At 40.3% G+C, this 13,889-nt stretch overlaps 1 protein-coding gene across 4 annotated transcripts in view; it reads right to left on the reverse strand.

Annotated features, from left to right (window-relative positions):
• Nucleotides 1-2,403: 2,403 nt before the first annotated feature.
• Nucleotides 2,404-13,889, reverse strand: part of LOC119655119 (calbindin-32) — a 356,244-nt gene continuing 344,758 nt past the window's right edge. For all 4 annotated transcript variants that reach the window (XM_038060846.1, XM_038060842.1, XM_038060844.1 and 1 more), the window contains 2 exons: nucleotides 5,697-5,768; nucleotides 2,404-5,604 (listed from right to left, as the gene is read on the reverse strand). In XM_038060846.1, coding sequence (XP_037916774.1) covers nucleotides 5,461-5,604; nucleotides 5,697-5,768 — 216 coding nt within the window. In that variant the 3' untranslated portion in view covers nucleotides 2,404-5,460. The remainder of the gene's footprint in view (nucleotides 5,605-5,696; nucleotides 5,769-13,889) is intronic.

Here is a 13,889-nt window from a genome sequence, read left to right on the forward strand (position 1 = left end):
ACCTAAATCCGTGCTCGATGTTGCAGGGAGTTCTCGTGGTCAGGTGGTTAAGGCCCCAGGACGAAACGTGGACTGGCACCCACGATGGAGTATAAAACCTGGGAAACGCCTGCTGAACCAACACCAACAGCTCTACTGCCAAACCCTATCTCCACCTCCACGTGGTGACTGCTGGGAACTCTTTTTTAATGAAAAGCTGCAGGCGGAGAAGGATGAAGGCGAATCCTCGCGCATAAAAACGGGGCAAATTGTACCAACTGCTCCTCGAGATTGGGTGTTGGGTAGGGTTGACATCTCTACATGCGCCTCGGACTGGACTGACAATACAAAGACGAACCCGGCAACGACAACAGAATTGCGATTTGTGTTCTGATGAAACATGCACTCCCTGCATAGAGATGGAGCTACCAAGCAGCTAGCCGATACCCTTTTCCTATATATAGCTGATGTAAGAGTGTTGGAGGAGATGCGTTGGACAGGGACCGGTACGCTGGAGAAGAATCACTACACCATATATTATAGTGGCCATCCAGTAATCCATGTGCTCGGAGTAGGTTTCTTAGTCAGCCAAAAAATGGAATCTGCTGTTATCGGCTTTGAAAACATAAGCGAACGACTAGGCACTCTGTATTTGCGAGGCAAATTTAGAAATACAAGCTTCATTAACGTTCACGCTACTACAGAGGAAACTGCAGAAAGTCTGTAAGGGCAATATCTATCGTGGAAAAAGAAGACGGGGCAGACCCTACCTAAGATGGAGCGGTGACGTAGGTCAGGACGCCAGGCATCTTTTAGGGATATCGAATTGGTGGACTTCGACGCAAATCCGGGGTGTCTGGAGTTCCTTACTAAGGCAGGCCTAGACCGGATACCGGTTGATGATCCTTACTCTTCCAACTGCCAACAGTTTGAGTGCTGCTCCCACCGATAGGCTGATGATGGCGGTTTGTGTCCCATTGTAGACTTTCCGTAGCATTTCTTGGGTTGACGTTTGAAATCAAATAAGGCCGAACTACTTTTCGAAGGATTCGCAAACCTCCATCTTCATGGTGACCTCATCTCTATTCCTGCAGACTATAAAGATCTCGGCCTGCAAGCTCTCATTTCGCTTTCTGCTCCAAGGACTCCAATATGACTAAAAAATTTGCCCGCCATTATATCTTTGGACTTCTTGAGCTCCAACATTGGGACTCATTTTCGGAATTGTCTAATGCAGCAAATTAACTCTCTAATTGGTAAGTTTTGAGTCTGCCTTCACTCTCCTGAGAATGTTAGCGTATGACGCTTCGGGGTGTTTGGAGATGATAATAACCTCCGGTCGTATTTTCCTCCTTTCTCTCTCTTTCCGACGTGCCATCTTTCTGCTGGCTTACATATCCTTCTTGAGGAGTCCATATGCTTTCCCTGGGATTTTCGCTCCTTGAGTTTTGATTGCAGCCCTGTTTTCTCTTAGAAGTTTGATGATCTGTTGATTCGCGCGACCTCTTTTTCGGTTTCTCCACTCCTAAGTTTAAAGTGAGCGTCATTTGTGTTGCCTTTCTCCATCGCTAGATACCTTCTCTCCTCTTTGATCCTCAGCCTTGTCATATGCAAACCTTAAGTCTTTTATCGTGACCCTTATATTCTAATGAATATTTTGGCGTTCTTTGATAAATTCATAAGGCTTTTTTTACCCAGTGCGATAAAGGCAGCTACCGGTATGTCGTCCGGTTTATCCTCTTGTATCCCGCTTTACTCTCCTCAATGGGAGTAGCATTTTATTTCGAGGGACTCATGCCTGTAAGGGTGAGGATTTACGAAGAATTGAGGAGCTACTGAACGGGTCCGTCAATGGAACCAGTTCTACTCCCTTCATCGCGTTGTAACATTTAATGCCACAGTAGGCAAAGTTCCCACTAATTAGGTACTGCGATCGTTGTTTATTATCGATGGTCAGAAGGCCGCTTGCACACTCCCAAAACAACCGGTGCTGGGTTACCAAAGCCCTGCACCGTAACTTTGACTATATTCTTCCTTTTCATATTCGGTTTCATTTCTGGATATCCTTCCGATAGCCAATTTTTATCCACGGGTGGGCGGTTTTATTCCTACCTACCCGGCCTGTCTGTACGCCCATATACGCACTTCTCCAGATGCATGCGTATGCCGAGTATTCTCTTATTCGCACAAAGGGGCCCGCTTGGTGAGAGGATTTGCAACTTCAAAAAGGAGGGTACTCTTAGTCTGGTAGTGAAATACTGCAGGGTACCCCACCACGAAAAGGTGGTGTGTTAGGGGCTACTGCTTGATATAAGCCAAAATTGATCATTATGTTAGCAGCGTCAGGTCAGCTAACCATATTTGAGGCTATGGAACTAAAAATTGTCTTACCTTCCGTAGATTAAAGAAATTAAAGAATTTTTGTGTTATTTCATAATTTTACTTTTTATTTCCACTTATTTCCGAAAAAATTCTACATTTCACAATTTACTTTGTTTTACCATCCAATTTCGTTACATTTCTCTGTTTCTCGAATAATAATTAGTAATAAATGTTCACAATTTCATTTTTAATTTTATTTTCATTTTATAAATTTAATATGACAACGAGATTTATCTTTTTAGATATCTTTTGCAATATAGATATTTATTCATTTATTTATTATATTCATTTAATTGATTCAATATAGCATTGTTACACAATTTTTCTTCTGTTTCTGTTTTATAATGTATCTTTCGTTATGAACAATTCTTAAGAATTTTTTGTTTTTTTTGTTTAAATTTAAAAAATATAATTTGAATTAATTTTATAATATAGTTCATATCTATGCAATATATATTTATGTAATATTAAAAATAACCTACTCAAATACTCAAAAATATAAATAAATATATTTATTTAATTTTTATTTTCGTCTAGCTGTTGAATCAACGGTTGTAACAAAATTTCTATATGGGTTTTGTATAAGATTTTAGTATCTTTGAATTTACTTTTAAATATTATGTAAACATGCATGTAAATGTTCAGTTGTTTGTTCAACGTTGTTGTAGTTTCTATTTAGTTTTATTATCGTTAGTGACTTTCGATTAATTAGTGAACTTGTGTTTCGTTATTTTATTTGTTTCTTGTACCTAATTAAATTTAACTTTTATTGTTCCATTGAATAAGTAACATGTGTTTTTGTTTTTTTTTTGATGATTGAGTAATTTGTCTTCTGATTTCTGTTTGGATTTTATGTTTTATTTTCTTTTGTGTAATTAAATTTGTGCTAAAATTATACAGTCAACAATTTGAGTATCTTTTTTTCTCGAATTTACGTTACTTGAATATTTCAAGAAATTTTTTTTTTCGTTTTTGAGAACAAGAAATTCATTTTTCAATTATCTCATTGTATCTTTTTATTTTCAAAGATGTGCTCTTAAAAATCATTGACTTTTGGCAATAGTAGATACCTATATTGATAAATCTGCATAAATTTTAAATTTAATGGTTGCTTTTCGATGTCGAAGCGTGAAATATAATTAAATTTTATGGTCGAAGGATTTTGCTCGATTTCGATACATAGATATTGATTGATTGAAAACAATGCAAGTGTTTATATTTGGGTAATAAAATTCTCACAGAAATTTCTCGTTTATCAGATGTTGGGAGTATTTAGAGCGATCCTTGAAGATTGAAATATTGAGTGAAGCGCTGCTTAGAAATTTGAATGAGAAGGACAGAAGCACTTCGTTTGAAATGGTTGTAGATTATATAAAAAATATAAAAATATAAATAAAGCGAATTAGCAGATTTTTCTTGCTTTAAAAAACGAATTGTCTTAATTTCAAATCTTCAAAGCTTCCATATTTCTAAAAATAAATGTGTCAGTTTTCCCTTGAGAATTAATTTCATATTCTCCCAGCACAAAATGTGCGTCATAAAATGAATACGTAATCAAATCTAGTTAATGGAATACATGTTGCGAACGATACTTCATTGATTTTCTAATTACCAAATATATCTTTTTTATCTTTTTTATCTTTTCGTAGTATGAGTTTATCGTAATTACATATTATGGTAATTTGTTCGCTATAAGTGGCCTTAATTACACCAAACTCCAGGGAAATGATTTCCCACGCAATGCGATGTCTTATTCACTCAGAAATTTATTGATGATGAACATATTTTATATGGTAATCTTTTGGATTAATACATTCATTATGGATACCTTGGGTCTAGGTTTTTTAAAATAGATCAGCATGGGAACAAATTAGGATAATTTGTTGTTATATATAAAAATATATATAAAAATAGTTTATGTTGCTAAAAAAATATTATTTCAATCAGTGAAATCATTAAGTGATAATATAGTTTTGTGGTTGAAATAAATTAGAAGTGCTAAAGGGAAAATAAATAAATACCCACTTTTAATTTGGTTTAATATTAAATTGTTTTAATTTTCTGGAAATGTGGTTCTATTTCAAAATTAGTAACAGATACAAATGCATTTTTATTCATAAATAAAATCTTTTCGTAGTATTTTTAATAAAACATGAATAAATATATTTAATTTTAATAACTTAAAACACAAATCAAAGGGGAGCTTCGTCCTTCCCATTGGAAACCATCTGAATTATTATAATTATTCATAATTTTTATAAATTTATTTCTTGAAAGCTTTGAGTTCAAGTATTAGATGCGTACATGTTTTACGAGCTTGATAAGTTTAGGTCAGAATTTATGAATTTATGTACGCATGAATACTTATTTTGAAAAAGTGAATGTTTGACAATCACAAAAGCGTTGTTAGTTATAATTATAAATTTTTGAGATTTCCAATACTTCCTCATGCAAAACCATTGAATATTAGTAATAACTTTTCTTGGTGCTATGTTAAATTCAGCACCAAATCTTAAGTATTTTTTCCAGGAAATTCAATGCATTTATGATATTTCTCCTTAAGTTTCCCAACTTTTAGAAAATTTATTTATTTTATTTATTTCTGTTGCATACAATATTGTCATATGAAAATAACAAATAAATATTCACGTGTTATACCCCTACCTGTTTATTATTTATTGTTTTAACAAAGATTGTTTGAACTAATTCATATTTGCAATAAGAGTCTTAAGATCAACCATGTCTGATTCAGTTATAATTTGGAAAAGTTTCAAGATCGAAATAGGTCATAGTGTTTGTCAAATCTATTTTATACTTCATAATATTATTTTTATTGTATTCTGTTTTAATAATATTTTTTTTCCTTTTTATTAAGGTATGGTAGCAGCACATTATTCCAAATGGACGCGTATTTTAATTTCGTTCGATTTACAAGTTTTTTTTTCTTGTTCAAAAAAGTTTAATTTATTTAATTTATTCTTACTCAATTGTATTCTGTTTCATTCTGTTATTTAAGGTTTTCTAGATATAGAATCTAAACTTTTATTTACCTTGGACTTATATTACAAAGAAAAAGGGTAGAGATGTTATTTTGATGATTTACTGATCATCCTCTGGTGGCATTTTAGCTAATGCTAACAGAATCATGGTAAGTTCTTTTCGTGAAATTTTACCTTCTTGATCGTATGCTACCCCACGAAGAATTGTCTCTTCGAATTCTATGAGGTCCTGAGCGTCATAGTCCTGAAGGAATAGATGTTAAAATTTAGAATTGTTAAAATAGATTCCAATGATCATCAAATCAATAATAAAAAAATAGAGCAACGTTGAATTACCTTTTTGACCAGTTCTAGGAGATCTTTGAGGAAACCGCGTAGTTCTTCATTCTCAATTGTTCCATTATTGTCCTGTGAATGGGAAAAATCATGCTTTACTATCCATTTAACACGGCAAAATATCATGTCGTATTTCACTTTTGATTTCAAAGTTGTTTAAAGATGATATAAAATGAGTATCCAAGTTAAGTTACCTACTGTAGGCGTAAGCAGATCGGGACCAACCTATTTGCTTCTAGGGTTGATGTATGCCTCTGTACGAGACAAACCTCCCGACTACCAAGAGTGAACTATTAACAAAACGCTACGGATCTAGACTGAGGATAATTTGTAGTCAGAGGAAAGTGACTGCAGTCGAACGAGGTCTTACTGATACCTAGTCGGCTCAAGGAGTAAGCTTGACCATACCGTGCTACGCAAGTCTCTGACATGGTGGACCTTCTAGTCCTCATATTCGTGGGCATCAAGTGAACGACCAACTTAAAAGAGCAAAGAAAAACAACAACAACCAGGTGCGCTCCTCACTCCATACACAAATTGGTCCATCAGGCGTCATATTTCCGCAATACTGCGAATCAAGAGGCTACACGGAAGAAAGAAGAAGGTGGAGTTGAGTTTACCCTACTGCGAAGACCACAATCAACCACCACCTTCTCGGGGGAGGGGGGGGGGGGGAGCTTGTGGTAGTTTACTACTACACTAAGGGTCTCCAAAAATATATGAAGATGGAAACAAAGGGTTGTAAGAAGTCACAGATTTCGAATCCGCCCGCGACTTTGAGAAATCAGGTCGTGGTCGAGGTATGGATTTTAGAGGCCTCACCAAATTCACGTTCCTTCCACGGAGAAATTCGTGGAAGATAAGCTCTCCGCTTCAGTGGAAAACCTACACCCGACGTCCCTTAATGAGAGAAACTGGAAACCCGACTACGGTCGGCCTATCGGTGATATTGTTGTGTATCTCTTCTAAAATACGGGAGAGGAAGGCTTGGAAGAAGGAAAATTTAGCTATAAAGGAGAGTGTACTACAGGCTTGCCTGTCAGAACTTTCTCCTCCGGCTGTACCCGGAAAAAACGGAAGAAAGTTAAGCTGGTAATGTAGACGCAACTGGTTTAACACCGATATATAAAAACAGATCTATGCAGCCCGGACGCCGTGAACCTGGGAGGGGTTCTAGCCGATGATAATGGGTGGCACTGTGAAGGAAGGAGAAGTTTCTTGGGAATGAGTACATGGACGTTGCTACACCACGAAGTGTGGCGATATCCAGAGAAATCGGACGCAAGAAAGCGGAACTTTCGGCGGAAAGTGAGGACAAACTGGAAAATCCGCACACTGAACGTAACAGACTTTTCAGTTAGCGGTGGTTTTCATATTAGACTGTCATATGAGCTGGCAGCATGCGAAAACTTCTTCCTAGATACTGGCGAGAAGGCTGGCAAAGTTGTAGAACTGTCCATGTATATTTCTGCTTCAAGAGTCATGGGTTCGTTTTAACAGAATCTGTGGTATTAGCTCCAACAAGGGGACTAGGATCTTCTTCGAAGAAACATCCTTGAGACCGAGGACTTGCGTTCTGATGTCAAAATTGTTAGAGGGAACCATGCTCAGACAATTCGATTTCCAGGACATTGTTGCGGTCCACTTATAATACCAGGTTAATGGTTAGAGGAGAAACGTCATAGTGGATCTGGTAGTGCATGCAGAATTAATTTGTCTCGAACTCTTAATAGGTTGCGATGCAAATGCTCAACATATTTGTTGGGGCTGTAGCAAATGCAATCTTAGAGGAGAGAAGCTGTTTGATTTTATCACTTCAGCTGGTTTGATGACCGTGAAAGTAGGATGCGCCCTTAAGTTCGTGGAACCAAGAAGAAGTGAAGTAATTTACCTGACAATCTGCACTTCAAAGCAGTTAGAGTTGATTCGATACTGGCGAGTACTAGATGAAGTATCATTCTCAGATCACCGTTACTTACAATTTAATCTGATTATCGCAGGCGAACAGTTGGTAATACAAATACGGTATCGTAGGAAAAAGGATTGGACAAAGTTCAATTAACTTCTTGGCGACAAAGTTGAGCCCCTTAGGCTACTAGGGACTCCTCTGGCGATAGAAGATCAATTGGAAACTCTGAATCACATACTTTTAGATTGCTTTAGGGCTTCTCCTATTTCCCGAGGACAACGTGGTAAACCAGTTCCATGGTGAAACCGCGAATTGGAGATACTCTGGAAATCAACCAGACGACTTCTAAATCGTGCTTCCTAAAGTAATAAAGATAAAGACTGGCTAAACTTCCGGAACTCACAGTGTGAATATAAGAGGCTGGTAAAACGTTCGATTTTCGAAACTCATTCAGAGCATACTCTGAGGAATTGGAAGATGAAAGGGAGATTTTGCAGGCTATGCAGAGTCTTTAACAAGGATGAGTCGGCCAAGTTGGACTCTCTTAGAAAACTGGAGGATACTTTTACGATCTCCAGAGCTAAGTCTCCCTCTGACCCTCCTGGTAATACACCAACCGGGAGAACAGGTCTCAGAAGTGGGAAGAAGAGAGTTGGCGGTTTCTGCAAACACGAAGGTGTTGTAAGGGGAATTGGGATAGGGAGAGAGCGGCTATCTATCATTTGAACACTTCAAAGCATCTGGTATGGATGGCATCTACCCAGTATTTAGAGCAACTTCTAAAAAATATCTTTCAAGGATGTCTTGCTTTGGGCTACGTGCCCTCCTCTTGGCAGAAGGTGAAGGTAGTCTTCATACCAAAGCCTGGGAAAGATGACTATTCAAAACCAGAGAACTTCAGGAAAATCAGCTTAACATAATTTTCGCTGAATTGTGTGAAGAAACTGATTGACCGTCACATTCGGGAGCTTATGCAGATGATGTGGCTGTGCTGGTTGTAGAAATACACTACAAGCCGTTGATTTGATTGACAGTTGGTGTCTCAGGCATGGATTTTTAGTAAGTCTAAATAAAACCACAATGGTATTATTTACAAAAAGGAGGAAACTGAATGGTCTTTGCCTTCTAGAGATGAGGGGAACAATCCTACAACTCTCCGAAGAAGTGAAATATCTGGGAGTTATTCTAGACAAGAGCTGTGGAGAAGATGTGGAGATAAAAATGAAACGAACTTTCACAGCTTATGGGCTGTGTAGGTGGACCTTTGCTTCGACGAGATCTACGACATGGGTACTTAGGCCTCAGGTAATTATATGGATATATCTTGCTATTAGTTTTGTTATTGGGAGAACTGAATTTAATTTTCGCAAAGCCTTCCGATGCTTGGATCCCATATATTTGTCTGGTATCTCAGCATATGATGTTATCTTGAAACGAAGAGAAAACTGCGACGAACGAGAAGGATGCGTGTCAGGATATACTGACGTCTTCTACACCGATGGCTCAGAGACGGAAAATGGTTCTGGAGCAGGAGCCTACCTTTTGAATAAAAACGAGAAGTGGGCTTTTCCTTTGGGAAAACGCACAACGGTCTTTCAGGCTGAAGTGTATGCGATCCTAAAGCCTGCAATCTGGATGATTGACGAGCGGTTGAAGGGCAGGCGCATCGCAATTTGTAGCGACCGTCAAGCTGCATTGAGGCCGTTAAGTAGTACTTGGATCACTTCAAAAATCGTTCAGGAATGTAGAAACCGATTGAGCTTTAACCTCCCCCAGTGTCCGGATCGGAACCAGCAATTGGGGTGTCAGCAGCATTGGCTAAAGCTGCTAGCAGAAACTGGGAACAAGCTTCCCATAATGACAGGTGGCGGTGTTGCTAGACACACCAGACCAGAGGAAACGGAATCTACGGAACATTTGCTACATGATTGCCCCGCCTAGGGACGCATCAAAGCCTGTGTTCACCGGCAGACGCTTTCGATCAGATCTTATTCTGATATGTGCGGAAGACCGTAATCTCTAAGTTTCCCGACTAGAAACGAACATAGCTAGATGTTCAGAGGAGGATAGAGATTCTTTGCAGGGATCCGTCCTAGGACCGGAGCGCTCCTAACGATGCAATTGTGATATAGATGCTATTGCGACACTTGTTGCCAGACGCATTACCGAAGATGCCACAGCAGGCTTGACATGTTGGTGCTACGGGCAAGTGGATGGATGGTTGCTCATCGCTTCAGCCTTGCGCTGGAAAGAAACCAAAGCAGTTATCCTGATCAAAAAGAGGGTCCCGATCCTGCGTCCCATATCGTTCTGCGAGTCAAAACTAATGGGTAAGTACCTCGGCTTGGCGCTCCATTCTAGATTGAGCTTTTCGAACAAATCAGAACAGCGGTGGACAATGCTGTAGTAGGAGTTCCGGCCTTAAGTCGGCGATGTCTTCTAATGAGTGCAGCGCGGTCTATTCTACTGTACAATGTGGAAGTATGGGCTGATTCTCTTGAAAAGGCGGTATATTGTAAGTGCCTTGCGCACGCATATAAACGGAGAATTTTACAGGCGGTGTCTGTTTATCGCATTGTCTCTAAATCGGCGCTGATGGTTGCCCTTCTTGCTAAGGAGCGTAAGGCCATTTACAGGCGGAAGGAAGAAGACTGTTGCTCGTGAAAAACGACAACGTACACTAAATGAGTGACAACACTCTTGACAAAACAAGGTAAATGGGCGACACGGCTTATTGGCAACTTACCGGTACAAGATTGGGAAGGCACAATTTTTTTGGCTGTGTGTTTTACAATGGGGTTGTAGATGACGCCGATCACACCTTTTTGAGATTCGTCAACAACTTTATTTAAACAGAGAGGAGCTCTGGAGCTGGAATGAAGATAGAATTCGATCGGGTTCCTTTCCTCCTGCACCCTCCCATTGGTGAAAGGAACTCCCTGGCTTGAAGGTTTCCCAGGGCGGGAGAACGAGACGGTTAACCAGGAGTAATGTGATAAACGGGTCCTGGATAGTTTTCTGATGAAGGGTGAGGGGTTTAATTGATAGAGCGTGGTGTACCGTTGCGAGAGTCCAACACTCTGTGCGTAAATGCATTCACCTACCTTACTCCAAAAAAGGAAGCCGAGTTGTGGAACACACGGTGATAGTCTACCTTTTCAAAGCTGCAGTGTTTGAGAAGGAGACATTTTTTAATTACCCAAGACGAAGTTGCGTACAGAGAATCTCTACAAGCAAGGTGGAGGGCAAAGGTAAAACCCTCCTTGGATTATACATTGGATGGAAAGTCTACCGAGATCTTCGAAGGAATCGCGCAGACCACAGAGGTCCAAAGGATCTGCTGCCTACTAAGGAGGCGATGCTGGACGACTGAAACCTGAACGTTGTAAGGATTGAGGTGGAGAGCAATACGCAGAGCAGTGTCATGTTGGAAGCGGGCGGTGGTATTTCGATATTACAGAACAGTTTCAAGATTCATCTGCAGAAATTGCAAGGGCAGTTTTCAATAATAAGATTGGTATAGTGCTGACTCAAGAATCCGAGGTGTACCGGGGCCAGATTTAGTGTTTGCAAGAAGGAAGCATGTCGGTAATTTGCGATTCCTCTTGTGAAAAACAAGAGCATGTAATGTTATGAAACCAAACCTAAAATGTATATGTTCTTTAGAGTTCCTGACTGGAGATATTGTGGTTTGGCAGTCGTGGCATGGAGATACTTCCCACTGGATGGCAGTCCAATCCCACCGGAATTAGCCGCTATATATACTGGTGAAATTCTGTCAGAGAAAGGCGTTACCACTTCTCCTCGGATACGATCACACACTATTAGATCTGGGGAAGTAGTGACGCTAATCGACTACCTTGTTGAATTTATTCTTAGCAATAGGTGACAGCAGTAGGCAAGATGTATTGGACATAATTCTAGCAAACAAGAATTGTAGGCTGTCGAATGAGCCGTCTATTTCGTATCACAGTATAATCAAATTCCACATTAAGGGCAACGTGTGAGTAGAAACAGTAGTAAAGAATCCTAGGAGAACACACTGGGACTTCTAAACAACATGACTCATCTCCTAATGAGTGGTGACATCAGGAGCGAAATAGAAACAGTTGAGGAAGGCCTCAATAGAATCGCCATTGGCGCATATGAGGCCAGCTGTTCAGTTAATGCTGTCAGGTCACCAAGGGAGGCATCCTGGTGGAGCAGGAACCTTTTCAGAATGAGAAAGTAAGTGCGAAGACTCTTCAACCGGGCGAAACAAACCAGGGACTGGTGGAGGGCTTTAACGGCGTATAGCAACGCGATCAGGGAAGGAAAGAACTTAGGTAATTCTGTGAAGGAATAGAACAAACCAGAGAGGCATCCAGGCTATCTAAAGCTATAGCCAAAGACAAGGCAATATCTTCTGTCTGAAGAAGGAGGATGACAAGGCAATATTTTCTGTCTGTCTGAAGAAGGAAGATGGGACATTTGTCGAGAATGAGCAGGACAGCATACATCTGCTTCTCAGAGCTTATTACCCGGGGTCATACCCCAAGGCGAAAGGCAATATCATTCTGCCTGAATTGGAAATTAGCAAAAGAGGTGTGCTCGAAAGGTAGAGTAAGATGGGCAGTGGGGACCTTTAAACCATTGAAATCACTCGGCAGAGATGGCAGTTTCACAACTCTAAAGATGATCTTAGGGGTAAAAGTGGTAAGGGGCAGAATAGCATATTCCAAAAGCTGTTAAAAAGGATCGTTCTCACCCAAAATCTTTCAGACCAATCTGAATGACAGACGGTGGTGAAGGTCATTGACAACTATACTAGAACTAATGTTTTAATACGCAATCCCCTACATCCATGTCAGAACGCTTACCGCGCAGGACGATCAACCAAAACTGCTCTGTATCAGCGGACGAATGTATTCATCATGCTACCACCATCCTCCATCATCATCAACGGCACAACAACCGGTATCCGGTCTAGGCCTGCCTTGATAAGGAACTCCAGACATCCCGGTTTTGTCAGGTACCCATTCAAAACTGAGTAGACTGGTATCCGCGAAATCTACCACGATGCAAATCCCACTGCTACCACTGAGATTTGAACCGCGACTTTCCGTATGACAGCCTAGTGTTTTTACTACTTTAATTTATAGTTGTTCTGCACGTCGAAATATTTAGTAGTTAAAGTTTTTAGCTCCGTGAGTTGAGGCTTAAGAGCTCACTCAAAGCCTTATCTGCTTGTCGTAAGAGGATAGAAGATTGAAAGAAGATAGAAATTTGAGGGTTAGCAACCTGAAAATTTTTGAGACTTTCCTGCTAATGTCAACAACGCCTCGGGTAGAGATTCACCTCCCGACGACGACCTTTGTCTATCGAAAACGGACTATGATTGATTCCTCGAGTGTGCGCACGTTCCTCGATAATGGTAGCGAGGGTCCTCAGAATGCTCGCTTTTTCCAACTTGAGCGGGAATTTTAACGATATAAACTGGACATTTTGAATCTAAATCAAATAACATGTTGGGACTCTGGAGAGTACTCCTCTCCCTCTTGCCACGTTAATGGCAATGTGTTTTTGTACTCTGGAAAGCCAATTGGTAGCAGACGCGAATCCGGTGTTGGGTTGTTTCTAGCTTCTACCGCAAGGTGCTTACTTCACCTGGGAGCCGGTTTCTGACAGACTTCTAACTGCAAGATTCCGGTCCAGGTTAAGGAGCATCACAATTTTGCAATGCTACACACCAACGGAACTTCTGATATAGTGGAGAAGGATGGTTTCTACGATCAATTAAACGCAGTTCAGGGGAGGCTTCTTAAAGTTCCTAGAGGTGATCTGAATACCAAGGTGGGATCTGATAACATTTTGCTCTGACATGTGGTAGGGAAATACGGTCTTGACGACCGCCATAAGGGCAGTTGGGTTTCAACTGACCGACACCGTACGAACAATCAGATCAACCACTTCGCGATCAGCAGTAGATTAAGGAGTTGTCTTCTGCATGAGCGTAATAAGAAAGGGGCTTACATCGACCTCAAAAGGGATCATCATCCGACGCCACCACTCACAGAGTTGGGGGAGCTGCGATCCCCTAAATTCAACATTGATTGTTTGTATGATCCAGTTCGTTCGTTCGACAATAGGAGAGCTATCTTGCCGATTGAGCGGCAGTAATCCGCCTAAGAATATTGAGGCTGCCATCAATAGCGTTCTTTTCTCGGGTGCTACACAGGCCATCAGCCACAACCTAAAGGGACGTCATAAGATCTGGCTGATTGCAGAATCGTGGAAGTGGATCA

The sequence above is a fragment of the Hermetia illucens genome, chromosome 4, assembly GCF_905115235.1.
Source record: "Hermetia illucens chromosome 4, iHerIll2.2.curated.20191125, whole genome shotgun sequence".
NCBI classification, from domain to species: Eukaryota; Metazoa; Arthropoda; class Insecta; order Diptera; family Stratiomyidae; genus Hermetia; species Hermetia illucens.